Raw genomic sequence first — 23,431 nt, 5'->3', positions numbered from 1 at the left:
TGTATCCCTCTGTGGCGCCAGGTGGGTGCTGCCTGAAGGCCATCACCACTGCGGAGGTAAGCACCAGGGTCCCCACTGCTCAGAGGAAGTGAGACCAACTGGCAGCTTGCTCCCCAACTGTGGGAGATACAGGCAGGCTCCAGGGAACAAAAAAAAAAAAAAGATCAGGCCCCTCACTGCTTTTTTGGGTTTTTGCATCAATGGAGCCTGTCCACATGAGCTGTGGTTGGTTTGCGCAGCCCCTGAGCTGGGGAATCCCAGTATTTCCCTCCCCAGCAGCAGTGCGCCCCAGGGCCGCCTGGGCAGGGTGCTAGCTGTGCGGGTGCAGTCCCAGCTCACAGGCAGCACCCACTGGATCCAATGGCACACAGGGCACTGGAAGCCCAGGTGTGCTCAGGGAAGCTCAGGCTTGGCAGGCTTCCAGTGCCCCATGCACCATCCGTGCTGGTTGGGACTGCCCAGGAATGGGCTGGCTACCTTGGGAAGGTGGCAAGAAGGCAACTGGATGTGCTGGCAGCCGGAGAAGGTGCCAGGGGTGCTGTATGGGGCAGTGGGCACCCACCAAGCCTGCGCTTCCCTGAAATACACCCAGGCTTCCAGCGCCCTGTGCACTGCCCCACTGCCCTCCCTGGATAGGGCCCTTGTACACGAGGAATATTGCTACAATTTGTTACATAGCAAACTAAAATACACAGGATGCATCTTACTGTGCTATTTAAAAAAGTAATTTAAATCAAAATACACTGCCAAATATGTACATTATTACACAATTACATAGTTACAAAGGGCAATTAAACCACTAAAAGAGGCAATTTTCTCATGTGTACAAAAGGGCCCTCTTATTCTATGACTATAAACAAGTCACAAGGTCAGACTTTTGACAAAATATGTATTTATATTCCTAAGCCTGTGTTTATACACGGACAACTTTATGTAGCTTTTTCAAGGGTGAAAAGTTTTGATTCTGTTAAAAGTATTTGGTCAAAGGATACTTTTACAATAAAAATTTAATCATAAATGTTTTGCAGGTTTCAGCTAGTTGAAACTAAATTTGCTACTTGCATTTGCAGGTAGCAAATTTCCTCATGATTAACAAGGTTTACTGCATAGTAACTGTGCACATGAAGATGCATATGCTTACTGTGCAGTAAACTACACTACTGCGCAGTTAAGCATCTTGTGTAGATGCACCCAGTATGGCACTGGCCACATTCTTCTATAGAAAATGAAGATTCCTAGGTCCAGAAGCCTGTTCTTTTTTAGCAGAAGGGTCTAACTTACAAACACCAGTTGCTGAGAAGATCTGAGTGGCTCTGACAGACAGAAAAGGACAGGGGGAATAAAAAACATGACTTAGAGTAAATTATTAACCGTTATTTTAATCATAAATAGTTTAATGTAAATAGTTTTCAAAAAAATTAAACCTATTTTAACTTGCTGCCGTGGGTTTTTTGCCATCTTCTCACTTATTGTTTTAATGTGCAAAAATGGATTCTTCAGACTTCTAGCGCTCCCTATTTATTAATTATAAAACTTCAGATTTTTCATTGAGATTCTTATTAAAAGGTTTCACACTTAAGATGCTTATCACGGTTTAGCTCAGTGCCTCTTTAATATCCCGACCTTGAGAGATGGCAACACAAACAAAATTGATTAAAAAAAAAAAAAAATTGGTCTAGCTGCATTTGCAACCAACACTATCTTCTGATATATTGGATTTCCACAAGCCAAGACAGCTGAAATATTTGCCGAAGGCTTTACTCTACTGTCAGAGTTTGCTGCTGGAAATCAACGTGGGTCCTAAGTCACTTATGTGCTATTGAATATCCTTTTTTTAGAGGTCTAAATATGGTCTTGGGAGCTTTACTGTAGCCTTCAATTTTGTAAAATGTTGGGCTGTATTTATGAAAAATTTCATGCAACTTTGTTAACGTACTGAAAGTCAAGCTAACTTTTTGCTATTAACATTAAGCAGTATGGTTTTGATGGAAAAAAGGGTCTATGCCTCTAAGAGAACAAAAATGAATAAAAAATACACTATTAGCTATTGATGTTGCAATTACTTTTATACATGCTTCAATTTAAGCAAGTCAGCAATTCAGTCGCTTGCCTATTCATGTGAGTAAAATTATGCGTCTGTTTAAGAATTATAGCCTTTATTTTCAGTATTTTTCTTGTTTTTATAGCAGTTTTTGTAAAACTCAGTTTAGATAAGGGACCAGTAGTGGCATTCCAAAACTGCCACCATTTATAAATCAATTGATTATAATTTATGATAACAACTTGAAATAGTGTAAATTTTAAAAATGATTTTTACAAAGCTTGTACCTAATTGATATACATGATTTTTAATCAAGTAATACAAGACACAATTTAAATCATTCCACCTGTGCAACATGACAGTAGAGCCATCTCAGCTGGCTATTAATGCTATACTCTGCAATCATAACTCATTCCTTTTATGCAACAGAAAACCCACCATACTAAGTAATTCCAATGCATATGGATTTTTGATCATATGGTATTTTACTGGAAGCTAGTACAAATGATCTTGGAGCTTCCAGGTCCATTCTGCACCCCCATTTATAAAACATCAATTGATTACATTTTATAATTTGCCAGTATAGCTTCACTTTTACAATATCTTTCCAGAAAAAAGCTACTATTCAATAAACTAGGATCCTTTAAGACACTAGCCTGATCCACTGGACAAATTAAGACTTCCATAACCAGAACGTAACTTAATCAAATTATTGTGTTTCTTTTTCTGTCCAACTCTTCGCACTTCATAGAATGTCCTAATGGTGTCAGCACTAATTAGGCTTTTGCTTTCAATTAGAAAAGCAATTTGCCCTCCAGGAAATAGGGAAGTCTGGTACTGTATAAACTCCAGTCAGACAAGTGTCTTATCATATATTCCATCCTGTGGCATTAATCTGCAGCTCAGACTGGCACATGCTACTCTGCAAGCCAGGTATCTTGCACATGACTGATGCCTGACAACAGGGCTGTCCAGCTTCTAAACTGGTAGGGGCCAAATGCCCCACCAGTTGCACCAGTGGGGGCTGCACAACCACAGGCCCCCTCAAGGTGCATGCTATCCCAAACCCCTCCTGCACCAAGCAGGACCCCTTCTGCCCCCCCCCCATCCATTGCAGGATACACCCATGCCCCCACCTCCCACTGCCACAGTGCTCACCCGTGTTGTAGACCTCCCCCTGTACCCCACTGCACTCCTGTGCCCAGCCCTGCTGCTGCATCGCATGCATACTCCTCGCCCCACGTACACTGCACCAGGCTTACGCTCCACTCCTTGGGCTACAGATGGGCAGTACAAGTCAAAGGAGGGAGGGGAGGCCTGCAGACTCCAGCTGCTGTTGCAACTGGAGCAATGGGCAGAGTGGTGGCAAAGCAGGAGCCTAGGGGCTGCAATTTAAACTCTTGCAGACTGCCAGTTGTACAATACTGCCTTAGAATACAAGAGGTGTCTAGGTTCAAGGTCACAATACACTGAGCAAAAAGTTCAGATATGAATCATTGTTACTCTGTGAACGTGCCAGGGCAACATGTCTCTGAAGGAAGCACCCAGATTTACCCCTACTGAAGTGACCAATACTCATCCCTTAGTCTTATTAGCAAGCCCATCCAGGCCTGTGCTATCAGAGCACTAGTGTGTCTCCTCATGCCAAGGATGCAGGGGGACCTGGGAAGACAGGCATCCAGAGGAAGACTGATGGAACCGTGCTGGGGAGGCAGCTCTGAGCCAAGAGGTTAGGGTATATTTGGAATAAGCCAACACACACCATAAACCTCCTTGGCCTCAAAGGCTAGGGACAGAAATTACACAAACTGGTTCAAGTGATCAGAAACTGGTTGAAACCTGTAACAGAACAGAAGCTCAGTGCACATAAACCAGTTTCAAAATGGCTGAAATGGATTTAAGATAAACTGATTTGGATCAAACTGCTTTATGGAACTTCTGTCCCAGACCCCTTCCTGTTTTAAGTTAAATCAGAGTCCCCCAGCAACCCAACATGCTTTCCAGCCCTGGGCTGGGCTGTGTTGTCTGCTCCAGAGAGTAGGGCTGGCCCCACATCTCTGCTTCCTAGCTGGAACAGTGAGGGCAACTGGCAAGCGGGGAGCACAAGCCCAGCTAGGGATGCAACCTGGTTTATGGAGGGGGTGAGGGGGAGAAGGGAAAGGCTTCCCCCTCCAGACAAACCCCAGCTGGGGTCTGGGGCCAGGGGGTTAAATACACCTTCCCCTGCTCAAAACTTACTGCTGGCTGTGACTGTAGACTACAAATCCCAGAGACACCTGAAAGCAGGAAGAGGAAGTGATGAGTAACACTGCAGAGTCCTGCTGCTGTAAGTCTGGACTCCAAACCCCAGAAACCTCAGGGGCAACAGGAAGAGGAAGTGAATGTATAGCCAGAAAGCTATGCCCCCCCAGCTTCTGGCCTGAGCCATTGCAGGTATGTGGCTGCTTTTCCTGAATCAAAGGTAAATGTTTGTTCACTTCTGTTTCAGTTTAATCTTTGCACCTTAAAAGTAACCTGCAAAGACTGAATCAATTCAGCCTCAGGCTTTTTGACTTTCTGTACTTAGCCAAAATGCCCTCCAATCTATAGCAGTGAGTTCATGTAACAAGCTTCACCATGGGGACCTGGTGCCATGGTCCTGCCTACACTATGCTGTCTCCTGTCTGGGTTGTAGACTTTCATATTTGCAAATTGGACTTTAACCTTCCAAAGAGATGGTTTTATGTTCCACAGTAATATTTTGTGGACACTCGAGAGTTAGCTTTAGGTAAACTTTAATAGGCTCTTTACAGAGACAAGGTTGCTACCAAAACATTTGAACATGTTCCAGAACAAGTTATAAATGTTCAAAGCCCTGGGGAAGTTAGTTATCATTAGACATTCATGTAAGATCAAGAGCAGGTCTCATCTCAGAGTTATGACAACTCTCACATGGCTTGCAAAGAATATAGTTTAGCTTTTACTGAGTGCTCCAAGACATTTTTGTTTAACCTTTAAAACTATTTTAAAAGCCAGATGTTTTCAGCCAAAGTGACTGGCCACTCTTTCTAGGTATTACAAAGGACCCTTCACCAACCTGATGAGGACTTTGGTTTTTAGGGAGACAGTGTTGTAGGGGAGTGTTTTGTGTAAATATTCCTCTACAACACACCCTCCTCATGCATGGAACAAGCATGGCTGCATGAGGTGCCCACACTGGACCAGCCCTGTACACTGGCCCTGGTGCCATGGGGCCAGCCTGTGAACCCAATCTGGACTGGCCATGGAGCCAGTATGCAGGGCCAGTCCAGTGGGGTACCACATACAGCATGTGCCCTGGATAGGCCACTTGTGCTGTACAGTGTACATACCTAGTCCAGTCCCATAAACTGCATACGGTCCCAGTCTGGGTGCCATGCTGAGCACAGTGAGCAGGGCTTGCAAAAGATGTGTGTGCTACATGTGGTACCCACACTGGACTGGCCTTGCACACTGACTTTGGTATGCAGGGATAGCCTGTGGGCCCCTATCTAGATTGGCCCCAGGGCCAGTATGCAGGGTTGATCCCCTGTGGGTACCTCATGCAACATGTGCCCCAAGCTGTCCTCCTGTGCTACATACAGTATCTATGTCACTGGGTCCAGCTCTGTGCAACACATTCAGCGAGTGCCAGGCCAGCTCCTTCCACCACATGCAGTACATGGGCCTGGGTTTGGAGCCAGTGTGTGCCTCATGCAGCACATGGGGTCAGTATGAGATCCGCAGGCTGGACAGCAGTCCTCCACAGGCCAGATCTGCAGTTTGCATCTTTAATACCCCTATCCTAAACCAACAGGGAAAGCAAATAACTTGGTACTTTGGTAGTCTCTGTGCAATAACTGGAGAACATGGTAGATTCAGTGATGGAGTGGAAGATTTAAACAAACACAATACATTATTTTGAATCTGGGAGATTTTCTTCATCCAATTCCACCAAAGGAATTATTATTACCATTGATAATGCCCCTTACTCTAGAGGCCTGTTTGTACTGCAGCATATTGGTACTGTTGGCAAAATCATTGCAACGTGACTCATTAGTAAATTGCCTTTGTCTGTTGTCCTATCCACTCTCAAACTACATTTTTGCAAACACTATGTGGAGTGTAATCCATTTAAATAATTAATCTGGGATTTTAACACAGCTCTTCAATAATCAAACATGTTCTCACAATAACTATGCTAATAGATTTTTATTCAACCACTGTTACACATGTCCCCTTAACAAGTAAATAGACCTAAAGCCTGAAGAACCCTTAGCACATCACAGAAGAACTCTGCTAAGCCAGAAATTTTATAATTCTCACCAGATATTTGCTGTCTTGTTCCATTTAAGTTGTTAAACTGCACCTGGTATGCAGCGACAGGCAAAACAGATTTGGAGTTAAAGCACTGAACTAGGATTCAAGAGACTTTGGAATTCCTAGCTCTGTCACAAATTATTTCTGTGCAATTTTAGCCCAGGTTTTTTATGGTATTTAACAATACTCTGATCAGTACCTCAAAATCTAAGTGTCTTAGATAACTAACCTTCATTTTCAAAAAGGATTTATATATTTCTAGTGGGATTTTCAAATGCATTCTGGTTTGGGAATAAAGTGCATAAGAAGGCTTTGAAAACTCTCCCTATATAAATACCAAGTCATTCTTGAAAATGAGACAGCAAGAAGGTCTGATTCAGATGGCTATGTTGACTGGGACAATGCTTAATTAATTTAAAAAGTCTGGGTCCTATACTCTATGCCTCTGTTGCCTATCTGTAAATTTGCACCCTGCCTGACCATGTGTGCAAATCCTCTAGCACAAAAGAAGTCTGGTCTTTTTTGAGACCTCTTGGCATAGCTGTAATACGAATTAATAGTTGTAGTGATCTGCATGACTATGGTATCTGAGTGCCACATGAGTTGCTGCTACACCCTTTCAACACATATTTAATAACAAAAGACACAGTGGTGAGGTCTAGTATTTCTTACAGTTTTATCGCTTACAATACATGCTACAAAACCTCAACTATTATAAAATATATTATCAGAAAGATTTAAAACTAAACAAGAGTGATCAAAATAATGAGGTGCTAAGAAAAGTACTCAGCTCCTGGCAGAACCAGGTTTTTCAAGGTAAAAGGTCCTTTCATTATGTACAGCAGGTTCATTATGTTCCTCAATTTTTTAACCCAGTTTTCTCTCTTCAGTAGCATTGTTATACCTGATTTCATGGTCCTAATTAAATGCGTCTCAGTGCGTGATCACTTCTATTTTTAGGCTTTTTAAAAGAGAAATTTAATTTGAGGTGTATGCCTAACAGGATAACATCATTTCATGTGTCAAAGTCTGTTTCATCATGACAGTATAATGTCCCTGTAACACAGTGAACAAAAGCAAACAGCCATGGAGTTCCCAGGGTAATTTGTATTCAAGCCTCAGTTTCCATATTAAAAATCAATAATAAAAATGGCCAAACAAATGATGGAACAAAATGCTGTTTGTATGTCCAAAGTTCATCCCCTACTGATAGAAGACAATAAACAAACAATACTGTTATAACTCCAGATATCAGAATGCTTTAAGCAAAGAACCTAATTTTAAAGGTGGAAAAGCTGAGGCACAAAGAGGTAAGATTAAAATATCCAGAAGAGGCCTCTAAAAGTTGACTGTGTTGATTTCTGGGTGGCATATCACCATCTTCATGTATCTTCTGCCTATTTTTCAAGGACAGAGCATCTATATCTCCAAATGAAGTCAATCAGATCTGTGAACTTGGGCATCTCTGGAAAACTGAACTAAAGGCACCTGAATTTGGGTACCTACAAATGAAGGTGACTAGTCTTTTGAAAACTGTGGCCTAGTTTACTTGCCTCAGGTCACACAAGGAATCAGGAGGTAGTAAGATAACTCAGATTTCCTGATGCCTAGTGCATTGCTCTATCTACCTTAGCATTTTTTCTTCGTTGACATAGGTGGACAGAAGGGCTGTGCAAAGCTTCTGTTTGCAATTCAATCTGGAAAAGATTCAGCACGATTTGGAGGCACGAGGGGAAGGAAGAGCAGGGTGGGGGAGGGAAAGGACTGACATCTCTAGCTGGCCAGCGAGTGTAATTTCTCCCTGAGTCCCCTTCCAAGCACAGTGCCTGGGGGAGGGACATAGAAACAGCATAAAAGCCTCTATCTGCAGGCTCTCTGTGCCTTTTGTGAGCTGGTTCTGAGCAACCGCATCAGAAAGGTACTGGACTGGCTTGGCTTCCTATTCAGTCACCTACTCCTTTTTGTTCTTAGAAAGGATTAGATAGGATATAGCAAGTTTTGCCTGTCAGCAGCTAGAGGTGCAGGGCCCCAGAACCCAGACTCCCTCTGCACCTATCTCCTTGACAGCTGGCAAGCTTTGTGGCTGCAGCAGGGCCTAGCAGGACTGCAGTTTTCACCCCCTTGTGCCTTAATACACACAGTCACCTATGTCACGAGTTTTGCTTGTCAGCAGCTTGAGGTGCATTTATCCCAGAAACCCCTGCACCTATCTCCTTAGACCTGGCAGGCTTCATGGCCTCAGCAGGGGCTATTACTCCTGCAAGTCTCATCTGAATCAGCCAAAAAAGGACAAAGTTATAGATATTTAATTGATTCCCCATTATATTCTATGGCCAAATCCCTAGGCCTGGGTGTGCCTCCCAGTGAAGGGGGGGAGGAGGAGGAGGGGGATAACCAGGTCTCTACTCAGAAAAATGGAGGCAAAGAATCGATTCAGAAAAGTGATCCAAATCTCCAAATCGCATTACTGGCCTCTGAATCAGCTGAATCTGAATCCGAATCGAATAGTTCTCTAGTCGTACAGGCCTGGTGTTTAGATCCTAGAATATGTTTCTGGTTCCTGAACCCAAGAGAGTCTGACAGAATCTGTACATGGGTGGGCAAAATATGGCCTGTGGGCTGTCTGGCCCACCAATTGATCCTATTCAGTTCACCAGCCACTGTTGGGAGCCTGACGAGGAAGGGTTGTGCTCCACATCAATCTGTTTTGCTGCAGCCGGGCCTGGGCTGGCTGGTGCTGCATGCTGGCACCTCCACCCCACCCCACCTGCATCTTTTTCCCCCACTTCTGCTCAGCTTCCTGTTGACACTGCAGCTGCACAGTCCTGGCACTACAGCTGCCAGCAGTTAGGGTCCCACACAGGACACGACACAATGCCAAGTAGATGTCCCACCCGCCTGCCTGCCTTCAGGCTGTTGGCAGCAGCTGGCAGGCCAAATAGGATCAAATGGCATCTCCTTGCCCCCTCCCCCACCCTCAGCAACTCACCAAAACTCCTTAAGTGGCCCTCCAGCCCAAATAATCACCCATCCCGATCTATGCTCTTGACTGAAAAAGATGCAATAACCATCATACAAACGAATTCAAGTCAAAAGATCTGCCTGAGAACACCTTTGACTCTGTAGTCTGACAACCCCTTTCCCAGTTACAGCTGGCTCAACTACAAAAAGCCTTTTGCACAAGTCCAGAGGAGGGTTCAGACTCATGCCTCTGGAGCCATAACAAAATACCCAAAGTACTGAGCCATCATGCAACTCTGGTAGGTAATTCTGTGAAATGTTATATTTTTAATGCATGGTATAGTTTCCTGATGATATAGATAACTTACTTAAATACTTTCTTTAATTTCTTTAAATAACAGTAACTAAATAAGTTCAAAGCTTACTGAACTTGAACAAGTTCAGGGAAACCAACATTTTAGGAGACCTGAGATTGGAATGAGGCCATATACCCACAGGGAGCACAACAACTATCTTAGTTTACCTTTCTCTACTCCTTCCTTCTTGGAATCTGCATCATTTTGACTTTCCTGCTCAATGATCTTTGTCGGGGGCTTTCATGCAGAAGCCAAATTCCCAAAGGAGAAGGTTTTACTGGAGTGAATAACCTGGAGGTTTGCCAGAAACAAGAGGCAGCAATGCCTTCATCAAAGCCTCTTTAAATTGTCACATATCTGTCTCATTTTTTGAGTTGCAGGACATTTATAGCATAAAATAAAATATTCACCTGCTCGTGTACTTTCTATCAAGAGCAGTCAATAGGAGAGAAGGTAGGGGAAAAGAAAGAAGGAAAGAGAGACTGCTTACCTGACTGCTCACTCCTGGGGCACTTTAAGACTGACCATCAGAGCAGTAATAAAACTTACACAGAGAAAACTACATTTATTTTTACAAATGAAGACATCTGTTGCCTGATCTCACTGATGATGCTGAATATCCCAGGGTAGTGAATCCATGCTGCTGCCAATGTGGCGTGGGTTTAAACCAGTGAGTAACAGGAAAAACTATGCATTGTAGTCCCTATAATTCTTGGAATCTTGGCATGAATGACACTAGAAAAGACCAAGTTAGATCAGACTGAAGGTATCTGCTTTATGTTACACATGCTTTTTCACTTGAACATCCCCGCTTTGTTGTACTTCTAACAGAGCCCAGCACGCATTGCAGTTTTAAAACAGATGTTTTGTTCCTTGCTAGGACTGTCATATTGTATCTTGCGCTTGCTTTTATGCAAGTATGCCCCATAACAGCAGCATTTCTGCAAGAAATGAAGTAAAGTCTGCCAAGTAACTCATACAAACAAGCCCTTCAAAGATTGGGAGTTCTCTGCCTCAGACTCAGCTCTTACAGCTTCAAGTTATGTGTAAACCTAAGCTACCAAACTAGAAAGCAAACAGGAACCTGCAGAGCATAAGAATTGAGATGTCCCAGTCAAGTGGGAGTTGGCATGTAGTTTGCTTTTGCAGCAGACAAGCACCAGGAAGGCAAGTCACAAGTGGGATGGATTCATGTCAGTGCCAGAGTAATATGAGTAGATATGACAAAAGTGGAGGATTTTCCTACGCAGAGAGTTGCATTTCCAAGGCTTTTTGACCCTTTGCTAGCAATGTCAGGAAGGACAAGAAAAGTGGTATATGCAGCTACTTGCTGGAGTCGTGATTGTTTATATGCCTTTTTTCCTTTAGACAAGCTGCTCTCAAACTTCTTTGGGTCAGATACTCGCATTTAAATTTGTTATGCTGCTGTGTACTCCTTTGATTCTGCGTTATGGATAATAAAATATAAATACCTTTATGTCACTACAACCACATTATAACCTCTCCAGATATTATAACCTCAGAGATATTATAGAGCTGTTCTTCATTCTTCTTTATTAATATTTTCCATTTCCCCTCTCTTTTCCCATTCCTCTCTCTATCATATAACCTCCAAAAGTTTACTGTAGCCTCAGGGGTACACAAGCTTCAGCTGTAGAATCACTGCTTTGTCATCAGTCAAAGCTGTCCTAGTCTGGCAGCGATTGAAAGTTAATTATATAGATGGCTATTTGGCAGTTTCTGTAAAACAAGCTGACCGCATTAATTCAGTGCCAGACAAGTATCCATGTCTCTCAAAGCACCAGGCCTGCTGGTATCTGTAGCAGGGCACTAAGGTGCCTGCTACTGACAAACAGTAGTATGGGCTCAGCTGCCAGTCACCAGGGCAGCACAGGTGTGGGTTGCCGAGACAACCAGTTTGGTCAGCTGACCAGAAGGGGGCAGGGCCTGGCCTATATAAACAGCCAGGCTGAGGCAGCCCTGCTGGGAGTGGGCATAGCAGAGAAGCCTGATGGCTGGAGCAGCATCTGCTTAATGATGCTGGGTGGAGGAAACCCTGATAGGGATATGCATGAAGGATAGCCAGTTTGGCTTGGAATTTCTGTTGTAGCCCAGGAGTGGTACTTTTCTGTTTTGTTGTTGTGTTACACCGGAGGAATGGGTGAGGCTGTAGGGGTTGGAGGAGGCCTCATGGGAGCTCCCCAGTAGTGTGGGGGTTCCTGGCGCTGGAGAGGGTGCTGTGTTTTGGGGTGTCTTGACCCTGGCCCCAGTGTGGGTAGTATCGGGAGGAGCCCAGTGTGGGCGCAGGTGAGAAGCCCCAGTGGGGCGTAAGACCTGGAAAGGGGGTCTGGTGGCCAGGCACAGCTATGGCCATCTGATCCTCGACCGTGGGAATCACGAGGCAAGGCCCCAGTGCGGGCGTGAGCACAGAGACAGGCCCCAGTGCGGGCTACGAGGGCGTGGAGCCCCAGTGGGGGCTACGAGAGCTCAGACAGGGAACAGGCCCCAGTGCGGGCGAGAGCTGCGAGGGAAGCTAAGGGGGCGTTGATAGGGAGATGAGCCAGAGAGCGTCTGTGAGGGCACGGGTAACAGAGACAAGACAGAGGACCCGTGAGGGCAAGGGTGATTTTAGGACCCACGTGTGGCCCCTGAAGCTTTAGTTGCAGGGTTATCAAAGGCAAGGCACAGACTGCAACGTAGCAGAGCACCGTGCCAAGGAGGGTCAGAAGGCAGCCTCCCTTTAACGATAGTTACCATCAAAGATGTGGTGGGTGAGATAAAGAGGGTGCATTTGGACCTGATTTGGCACAGTAGGTAGGGGGCGCTAGGGGAGTTCACAGCACCCCTAGGTCATGTCCTGCCACAGTATCCTTGTCAGTAGTCTCAGTAGAGACACCAAGGATGGATGTGAAAAGTAAACTAAACTACCTCTGCCTTAGCTTTTCTTGGGGAAGGCCACTACTAAGACTTAGTGGTACAAAAGCATTTCTCTGTCCATGCTCTGTAAACACCAGACATTTAAGCCTTTAGGGATACCATTTCACCAGCACTGAATTCACTTTTAAAAATTAAATACAATTATTGGCCAAGGGCCTGTGATGTCCTTACATACCACTTTGGGCTTTTTCTTGTAAAGTGTCAGAAGAGACGAGAAAAATGACATTTTCTTCCCTTTCCCCTCTGCCAACTGTTTACATGTCAAGCCATCCTTCTCATTTGTCGCCACCTCTCTGGTTATCTTTTTTTTTCCCCACTGGCACTGAATAGGACTGGCCATTATTAATTCCTTTGTAGCTGGGGTTTTAAAACATCTGCTGAGTAAAATATTTTTATCTTAATTACCATAATCTTTATGGGGCTATAAATGAAATTTCTGCATTATTTGAAGGTGCTATACTGCTCTTTGTATACCATTAAGGCCAGTGTGACTGTGTCCATCAGTAAAAGCAGTTTCTAAAGAACCAGTGAGTAAAAAGATCAGTTGAATAATTCTTGGCTTTCTTGTTTCTTATGCATCTATGCAAGATTTCTCCAGCAAATGTTCCATTGTAAATTATAGATTCTTCATCAATATTATTCACATACTCAAGAATGATACTTTCTGCCTGTTCATGTTGCCTTGTTTTTTTCCATCTAAGGCAGTGACTGATGCTATTAATTACTACAGCTAAGTTTCCAGTGAAAGCTTCTCTATTCTGCTATTTCTATTTGGTAGAATCCCTCTAGTTTTTCTAGATAAGGTAAGAAATGTCTGAATGCATGCACAATTTGTTATAAAGAGAAAATACATTATTTGAAAAGTGTGCTGGGGATAGGTAAACTGTGTTTGATAAGCAACAGTAGGGAAGATACAAAGCAAAAGGAATAGTAGCTGCCCCAGCAACCCAACTGGTAGTGGCACATGCAAACAGAAAGAGGCTCTGTGAGCAGGGAGCAACCCTGGCTCTCCTCCATTCAAGTCAACTTGTGAGACATCAGGTAATCTGTGAGAAATCCATTGCCTTCAAAGAGCCACAGATATAACAGCTGACACACCAATAATGTCAATTTTCTTTTTATCAGTGCCAATCCAATATGGACCAATATATCAGTGCACCTTCTCCCAGAGTACCTCACCCTGAATGAGACATGTAGGCTCCTTGTCCAGGGCTTAGGGAGATTTTGGTACCTCATAAGGAGATCTAAAACAGCTGGCACACTGAGCAGAGAGTGGATTAGAGCTAACCAGCTAACAGGAAAGGCTGTGCACAGATAGTCTGAACTTCTCCCTTTCAGGTTAAATCACCTCACTCAGGGCTGTGGAGAATTGCTTCTTCATTTGGGATTCACAGCCTGAAGACCTTTCCTGACAATAGAAGCCTGTATCCTTTCTCTAAAAGAAATGAGCAAAACTCGCCTCTATTTTTTGAGAACACAGATATCTTGTTAGGGCACTCATCTGAAAGGAGGGAGATTCTGGTTTCTCTTCAGATAGCATGCCATTAAGTAGGCTGCTAAGGTCATGCCTCTGACCAGGATGGACTCTTAGGCTGCGTCCAGATGAGCATAGCCATGCGGTATGTGGAGCCACAGACACATATGGAGAACCACATACCGCACATTCAGGTGTTCTCTATGTTGCAAAGGAGCAGCACGGGGGAGGGAGGTTGGCCCCTGGATACCTAGGGGTCAAAAAAAAACCTACAGAAAAAAAGCGCAGTGGCACCTGGCCAGCTGGAGACACACTGTGGCTGCCAGCCAGGTTCCGCGTGGCAGGATCGTCACTGGTACAGCCTTGGGAGGCCCAGGACCTCAGGTAAAGCTGCTGGGGCCAGCCAAGTGCTGGTCCCAGCCTCCCCTACCCCACCTGGGGTAACTTACCACAAGCCAGAGGGCACATGGCACAGGCGTTTCCTGGGGACAACTACTGGCAGCACAAGGTATGCTACTGCTAGTTGTTCACAGGAAAACAAATGTCCATGCATGTGTGGATGTGGTCTTGGGGGGGGTTGGGGGGGGATCATGCTGTCCTACCTGCTCCCTGATTACTCTGGGAACAGAAAGGTTTCTGTTCTGTTCAAGTGGAATCAGTCAGCCCACGACTTATCTTCCCTTCTGTGTTTTGTGACAGCCTCACAAAGTAAGATATAGATAGAGAGGGGTGGTTCAGGCTAGTTGAGTGTCATCTTCATAGTTGAACCTAAGCAGAAGTAAAGACATATCCATTTCCTGACTGGCTGTTATAGAAAAGGCAGGTACCACCAGCACCACTATTTCCGCTCTTTTTAAAGAGCGGAATAACCCCTGATGGTCCCAGATCTTTCTGGAAATTAGACATTTCTTCTGAGGTATCTAACTTCTGACGCGCCATGTTGGAGAGCTAGGTGCTGCACTTGGGATTCTGGATCCTGCTCTGGGGGCTGACTTTTAGGCTCCTAAGTTTTACTGAATCTACCTCTTGTTGCTGGGGGCTGGACAAGAGCTAGGTTTGCACTTTAAAAATAACAATACAGACTTTATAGCAGCCAAGGACCTCAAAGCACTTTACAGCTATCAAGCATCTTTAACACCCCTGCGAGGGAGGGAAAGAGTTTTGTCTTCACTGCAGAGGTGCATAAACTGAGACACAGAGATGAATAAGTATTTTCTCTAAACTTAAGCATAGAGTGAGTGGCAAAGCTGGAACAGTTGCTAGGGGTGCTGACTCAAAGAGCCCCACTCTAACCAGGGCACCAAACTGCCTGTAGAAGTGCAGTTTTTTGAAAGGGTAACAGAGAAGAGACAGAGGACTCCAGGCCCTAGAAGCAGAAAAATCTAGCAACTGAATGATGAAAACAATTACCAGCCGTCAGCCCCAATGTGATCAATCCATTGTCTGTGGTTTTACATGGACATCTCTGATATTCTCAGGACCAATTATGAATCTGAGCTTTCCACTGGCATCCATTACAGTGACCAGCTTCCGTTCAGTGGCCACATAGTGAATCAAGGAAATAATCCAGTAATCTGTAATTGTAGTGGTCCAGTAAATATCAGAAACGCAACAGCTGTCTACCTGGGCATGAATCTCCCCTTACTTATTGGTTTTAAATTGGTGTGATCACCATTCATCCTAACATACCTTACATAGGTATGAGGAAAAGTGGTTGTCTTCTGGGGTGGTGATTGGCCTAAGGACACAGGCAGACAAGAGTCTTTGGGTAAATGTGATATCTTTTATTAGACCAACTAAACAGTTGGAAAAATTGTTCTTTGCAAGCTTTCAGGCACAAACCCTTCATTTACCTGAAGACCCTTGTCTGCCAAGGTTTTCTTCTAGAACTTCTAGGCACTGCCCCCCCTCACCATCTACAACTGCACATGTTGTAACATGGTTCCACATGGCTGTTTCCAATCTCGGTTTCACTTTACATGGGTTTCTGTCTAAGTGAACAGGGATATTTCCTTATTGGTTGCTCTCCCCAGACTGAAGGTGCTCTTCCTCTTCTTTTTGTGCCATATGCTGATCTAATGCTCAGGGGTACTCTCATTCTGCTTAGCAGCATACTCTCCCCAAAAGGAAATGTTACTCACAGGAGCCTTGGGTCATGAATCTGGTTGCCTAATCTCTTTCCAGTTCCTCCATTTGGGTTTCACATCCTCCACAAAAGTGTGCTGCAGCTGCTTACAGAGGAATGACACAGAATGTCAATAATTTCTCCAGAAAGGGTTTTATGAATAAAAATCACCTCATTCTCTCCTGTGTAAAGAGCATGCACAGAAAAGGGAAGCTCACTACACGTGCCACTACTTCTGCCAGTTTGATGAATTACTTCCTTCAGGCCACAATATGCTGAGATACTTTTTTCATTTAATTTTCAGCTAAAATGAACATTTCTTAATCAGGATCATGATAGTGGCTCCAACTGCCATATTTTAAAAGAGAAATAAAGAAAACATGTCCCTTTTGCTCCATTAGACAATAGTATTCAGAGGGAGACTATGTCATACACAAAATCAGGAGACTGTCAGGATAAAAAATACAGTTAAAAATCAAAGCTTGATTCAACGTGTCATGAAGTTAACAGAAGTCTTTCTCGTAGCTCCAAAAGGCAGTAGGGGAGAGCCTAAGTACAAAAAATATCACAATAGTTTCAATCTTGTGTTCATTTATTTCAGTGGGAAGAGAGAGTGTACAGCAATTTGCATGACCTAGCTTGAAGTGCGAGACCCACAAAAGGATTCAGGCACATGAATCGAATATTTAGATCTTTAAAGCCCTGCTAACTGATCTAATCCTGGAGATGCCTGATGTCTCTAGGGGTTCCGGATCTCCCTAGCAAAGTTCCCAAGGCACCTAAAATGTCTGCTGATGGGTTTGCATACAACCACCTAAGTCTTGAACATGCTGAGCAGCTGGAATTACTTAGTTATCCCATGCAAACTGGAACAGCTTCAGAAGAAGAGACTAAGAATACCCCAAGCTTAAGCATGTCCCACATGATGATGATTAGGGTGCTCTGCTGAGAGATGGGCAATGTGAGTTCAGATCTCCTCAGAAAAATGAAGAAGTCTCCTGCACAACAGGCAAGTTTTTAAGAACTAGATTATTGGATGAAAGAGGGCACCACCTGCTGCTGCCAACCTCCTTTTACGGGAAATGCAGGAGGAGGGTTCATGGTAGAAAATACCAAGCAGCAATGGAGCTTGGAGTTAGGTAGTTATCTTCCCAAAAGGCATGGGACTTAGGCTGCAGCCCTCTTCTCAGCGTTCCATACTGGTACCCAGTTTTGTGGGTACCCAGTTTTGTGGGTACCATATCTCAGGTGCCTTGTTCTCCACAGGAATTATGTAGGAAGCTGCAGTACTTCATTCAGGAGGAGACAAGGTGCCAGAAAAATTAGGAGCTGTAATTCTAAGAGCTGTGATGCCTGAATGTTAAATGATTAAAATGAAAAAAGACAAATTAATTATTTTTCAGCAATTATGCTGTTTCCTTTTGCATTTGGGAAAGGAAGGAAGGCTGGATAGTTTCAGTTAGTCAATAGGCCCGTTAATCTTACTTCGGTCCTGGGGAAGCTCTTTGAAAAAATTGTCCAGGAGCACATCTGTGAGGGACGAGCAGTGGGGAGGATGATCAAGGGCAGGTCCTGTCAGACCAACCTGATTGCCTTCTATGATCAGGTCACAAAAATCACTGGATGCAGGTGTTGCAGTGGATGTAGTCTTTCTGGACTTCAGGAAGGCCTTTGTCATTCTCCCACCCCATTCTCATTAAAAAGCTAGGTGACTGTGGCACTGATGCCTACATAGACAGATGGGTCACAAATTGGCTAGTGGGCCGCACCCAGAGGGTGGTAGTGGATGGGTCCTTCTCAACCTGGAGGGAGGTGGCCAGTGGAGTCCCCCAGGGCTTGGTCCTCAGGCCCATACTGTTCAAGTTCTTTATCAGTGACTTGGACAAAGGGATGAAAAGCACCCTGTTCAAATTCACTGATGACACCAAGATTTGGGGTGAGGTAGGCACACTACAAGGGAGGGACAGGATATAGCTGGACCTGGACAGGTTACAGGAGTGGGCAAATATGAATAGGATGGGATTCAATACTGACAAGTCCAGAGTACTGCACTTGGGCAGTAAGAACCAGCAGCATACCTATACGCTGGAGAACTCCCTTCTCAAAAAGCACAGCGGAAGAAAGAGATCTTGGAGTCATTATCGATTCCAAAATGAACACAGGCCACCAATGAGAGGACGCAGTCAGGAAGGCTAACCGCACCTTGTCATGCATCCACAGATGCATCATGAGCAGGTCCAAGGAGGTGATTCTCCCTCTCTATGCAACACTGGTCAGACCACAGTTGGAGTACTGTGTCCAGTTCTGGGCGCCGCACTTCAGGAAGGATGAGGCCAGCATGGAGAGGGTCCAGAGGAAGGCTGCTTGCATGATCAGGGGACAGCAAGGCAGGCCTTATGAGAAGAGGCTAAGGAACTGGACCTGTTCAGCCTTCACAAGAGAAGGCTGAGAGGGGATCTAGTGGCCAACTATAAACTTAGCAGGGGGGACCAGAGGGGAATGGATGAGACCGTGTTCCCTGAACGCCTCCTGGAGTAACAAGGAATAACAGCCACAAGTTGATTGAGAGTAGGTTCAGGATAGACATCAGGAAGCACTATTTCACAGTCAGGGCAGCCAGGATCTGGAACCAGCTTCCAAGGAAGGTAGTGCAGGCTCCTACCTTAGGGGTCTTTAAAAGGAGGCTTGATAACTACCTAGATGGGGTCATACGAGTTTAAACTTAGTAGGGGTCATATAAGTCCTGTATTCATTCCTGTCCAGGGCAGGGGGTTGGACTTGATGATCTGCTCAGGTCCCCTCTGACCCTACATCTATGAGTTTCTCTCTCTGCACCCATATAAAACTGTGGTGTTTAGGTTGGGAATGCCATAGGTAAATGGTTTCTTTAAAATATTTTCTTCGTTTTTCCCTATTAATACTTTTCTGTTAGCAATTGTGAAACTCTCCTCCTCCTTGCTAATACCAAAAAGACTAGATTGTATCCCTTTTTACATGCAGTACATTTAGGCTGTTGACTCTACAGCACTTTTTCAGTGATGTCTAAATGACACACTCAACTGATTTATTGACAGAAAGAAAGAAATTGATTCACTCTTGTTACCTCTCAGCTCCATGTTCTTGGGGAACCCTGACACAGGATGCAGACTGTCTGACTCACAAAGATTCCCCCCCACCTAAACAGAAACTGATTAAAATGCAGTGAGAGACACACCTGAAGTCCTCCAGATAAGGGTGACAAAAGTGAAACAACTGCCCTAGGTCTCATTTGCATCTGAGATGGGACCAGATGACCATTCATTTACATGAGAGATGGAGAACAGAAAGGCTGAAGCAGAGACTGCAGTGAATTCTGGGATCAGCGAAGCAGGGGAGCACTGCATGATGGGGAATCTGTGCTCCAAATGCTAGTCAGCCCTCACACTCAGCTCAGCATTTATCAGACCAGTTCTAATCTGGATTTACAAAGGACTTTTCCTCCCCTCCCCCCACTCTAAGCAAAAGTAAGTTTTAATAGGCATCTCAGGCCGTGCATTCCCCAGTCCCACTATGGGAGGCCTATGTAAACTGAATTGGTTAAAACTTGGTTGCCGGGTTAGGGAATGCTGAGGCAATAAACGGAGTCAGTGGGGTATGGACAACATTTGAACAATGGTACAGGGTTCATCACAGTGTCCAGCTCGTTGGAACTCTGTCCACAAGTGTTGTCACACTTTTCCCGGGACGACTGGTGGAAGTCCTCTCCACAACAGGTTATGAACACTCCAATAATTGCCTTAAGTCTTTTAACAGACTATAGTAAGATCTGGAAAAGTCATGCCAAGCTGAGGCTTGTTCACAGCAAGTAAAAATCCAAAACCCGGATGCTGCAAGCTATCTATTGTTTCTGAAGACACCAGGCAATGTCCCACCAAGTATATCTGCTATCCATAGGAATGTCAAGCTGGCTCCTAAGTGTGTGTTTCCTGAGTATCAGTCAGTTTCCTGAGATGTTCCAACCAGATATAACCCCTTGTCAATAGAAAAGACAATTTGATTTACACCACTGAGAATGCTTGAAAGAAGCTGAACTGGGGGTATAAAAATCTGTAAAAGAAGCAGCAGTGTGTCTGCTGACACCACTCTCTTTCTTCTGCAGAAGCTGAAGGAGGCGGATCATCTCCCTTCAAGGATCGTGCTGAGAACTTTGACCTGTTGGTTTTGCCACCTGAGTGCCTTGGCCTGGTGAAATCCCAGCTCTCTCTCTCTCTCTCTAAACATAGATTTCTGAACCTGAACTGTATTAATTAAGCTTGGGCTAAGTTTCCCCAAATACTTAGTGAAACCAGGGTAATACTGTAACTGTTTGTGTTTGTTTTTCCTTTGCATGTCTATTACTACTAGTGTCATTATGTATTTCATCTGCTTAGCAATAAATAACTTTTATAGTCAAACCGGTGGTAACTGGGTATATTTTTCCTTTTTTAATCGTCTTTCCCCACTTGCTCTGCAGCAACGCTCCTTTTACCTAAGCTAAAGATCCCTGTGAAGCCCAAAAATACTGTGGAGTCTGCTCATCAAGAGGCTAAAAGATTGGGATGTGCTGAGTTTGAAACACATAAGGGGATCAGCTTGTACAGGCTGATTGACCCAGTTTGGCTCAGCCATGCCCTAATGCTGGCCCATGAGGGAGTCATCTGGACACCCAGCCAGATTCAGAGGTATTCTGTTCAACTGTGTGCTTCTGTCTGACTGTAGTTATTGTTGCTCTGATGAACTGATTCTTGGCATATGAGGGTGTCAGCCCCTCCATGCTGATCAGCCCAGCCGGGTCAGGCGTGTCACGTTAATCTGTGTGTGTTTGTGTTTATGACTGATTTGGGGACTGGAGGAACCCAGCCCCACTGAACTGAGTCCTGCAAGATAGCTCAATTGGGGGTGAGGGCTTGCAGAAAGGAGAGATACAGCTCTGTATAGAAACACAAGTAACACAAGCAGCACATTGATAGAATTACCAAGACCCTAGCCCTAATAAATGAGCACACCCCAAGGTAGCGGGCAAATCTGGTAACGCTGTTGCTCCAGTACAGTGGTCTTCAACCTTTTTTCATTGGAGATGCAGACCCCTCTGGAAATTTTGAATGGTGTGCGCCCCTTTGAATTGTAAGTGTGGATATTCACGTACTTTTGATCAATTGTAGTCATCTTTCACGCACCTCTTCAACATAGTCTGCAGACCCCCAGGGGTCCACAGACCACGGGTTGAAAACCACTGCTCCAGTACAATAGCACAGAAAGTTTGGCGACAGGGAAAGAGTGATAACATAACAAATTAAAAATGTATATGACAAATAAGTTTAAATTTAATTAGGCCTATTTCTTTGATAAAATCAATAGCTTTTGATGCTAGTATAAGATACTGAGTAAGATACAGAAGTAATATGCCTTAGTGAAGACCAGCCCTAAAAAACAAAAAGATACAGACAGGATGACCTGGTTCATATTTCTAGTGAACAGCTCAAACTTTATCCATCTGTGTGAATTCAAATAGCAATCACAGTACTGGGGAAGAGGAGTGAACAAGGTAGCTGTATAACAGAAACAAGCCATTTGCAAGCAAGATCAATGGACTGCAGGGAAAAAATGGGCTTGACAAAGTTACTGGGCTTCTATCATACAAGAACCCTATATGAAAGAACATAGTGAAACAGAGAAATAGTAACCATAGCATCCCTTCTGAACAGGTATTGCGGGACTGGGTTATACTTCGCAGTCCTATTTCAGAAAGGCAGTTAAGAAGATGCCTGAACTCAGACATGAGCTGACGTCTCTAACTCAGATCTGAAGAAGAGGGAACACTGAAGTCTACATTCTATGACGTAAAACAGAAGCATTAAATAAATCTGATGCACATCTAGCACAACAAAGTTCATCTGAGAGTTAAGAGAGTCAGTTAACCTTAGAAATAGGTGTAGCACAATCCTCTGATGGTTTCAAGCATTCAGCGTACCAGGGGAAGACACAAAGCCGCTGTCTATGGGAAAGCTGTCAATGGCTGTTCCCTGAAGAGCTGCTGTGATTAAATAATCATTCCTCAATAAACACATCATGCTAGAAAAAGTAAAACCAATTTCATCTGGAGACACCATTAGAAAGATACAGTGTCTCACTTGTTGCTCTAAATGAATGTGGGGTGAGGTCACTTGTTGCTTCTCGTGTTTCACATCTAACTACAGAAAGCTCTGTTTCTCTACTGCTCTTGGCTGTGCGCAGCAGCCCACTCAAGTCTTCTGGCTGGTGCCCAGACACCCTTCCCTGCGGCTTCCATGTCAGCACAGTCCTTCCAGCGTAGTGCTGCCACCAGCCCTTCTGCGACCTCTATTCAGCAGTCTCCTCCTCTACTCCCGACTAATCCAGGCACAAAACAAGCCACATTACCCCCCAACTTGCTGATCCCATCTCAGAAAAGCAAAGGACACGAGGGGTTTGGAGATGCAAGGGGTACAGCTATATGTCCAGCACACCAGGAGGGGCCCTGCCACAGGCCCACACCTTGGCCCTTAAAATTCAGGAATCCAGCTCACCCCAAGCTTGAGTTTCCTTTAACAGGGTTTGGCCAAACCTGGGAACCAAGCAGCTGGAAAAAAAAACCACGAAAGGCTACGCTTGGGGTCTGGTTCCAAAACCTTCCTCTGCGGGGTGTGCGCCCCCAGCAAGCGACACCGGGGGGCGGGAAGCGGCTGCTCGGGACAAGGCAGAGGGACGCGCAGGGCGGCGGGGCCGGGAGCTGCTGTGGCGCCGCCCGCCGGCGGGGACGCTGCCTCGCCTCGCCTCGCCTCGCCTCAGCCCCGCCCCGCGCGCCACGTGCCGGGCTGTCCTCGCCCGGGCCGGTGCCCCCCCGGCCGCTCCCTCCTTCGCTCACCTATGGTGGAGACGACGGTGCCCACGAAGTAGAAGGCGCCGGTGAAGTCCCAGCGCGGGCGCACGGCGTCGGCGCGGATGCCGGCCAGGCTGGCCGCCTCGTAGTCGCGGAGCAGGTCGCGCAGCTCGGCGCGGCTCAGGTTGTGGCGCCGGCTGAAGTCGTCGAGGCGCTGGTCCCAGCGCGCCTTGGCGCGGCGCTCGGCGGGCAGCTCGAGGGCCGAGAACACGGCGGCGCCGCACAGCAGGTAGAGCGCGATCAGCGCCGCCAGCAGCGCGAAGCGCGCGTTGTCCTCGCCCGGCCCGCCCGGGCCCGCGCAGCG

At 45.3% G+C, this 23,431-nt stretch overlaps 1 protein-coding gene across 1 annotated transcript in view; it reads right to left on the bottom strand.

Moving 5' to 3' along the window:
* Window positions 1-23,431, bottom strand: part of KCNK13 (potassium two pore domain channel subfamily K member 13) — a 156,325-nt gene that overhangs the window by 126,802 nt on the left and 6,092 nt on the right. Inside the window, exon 3 of the mRNA XM_019551142.1 lies at window positions 23,113-23,401. Coding sequence (XP_019406687.1) covers window positions 23,113-23,401 — 289 coding nt within the window. The remainder of the gene's footprint in view (window positions 1-23,112; window positions 23,402-23,431) is intronic.

This window comes from Crocodylus porosus, unplaced genomic scaffold (assembly GCF_001723895.1).
Source record: "Crocodylus porosus isolate Cpor-Errol unplaced genomic scaffold, CroPor_comp1, whole genome shotgun sequence".
Lineage (NCBI taxonomy): Eukaryota > Metazoa > Chordata > Crocodylia > Crocodylidae > Crocodylus > Crocodylus porosus.
Note: the sequence above shows the minus strand (reverse complement) of the source record. Positions and strands in the feature narration are given on the sequence as shown.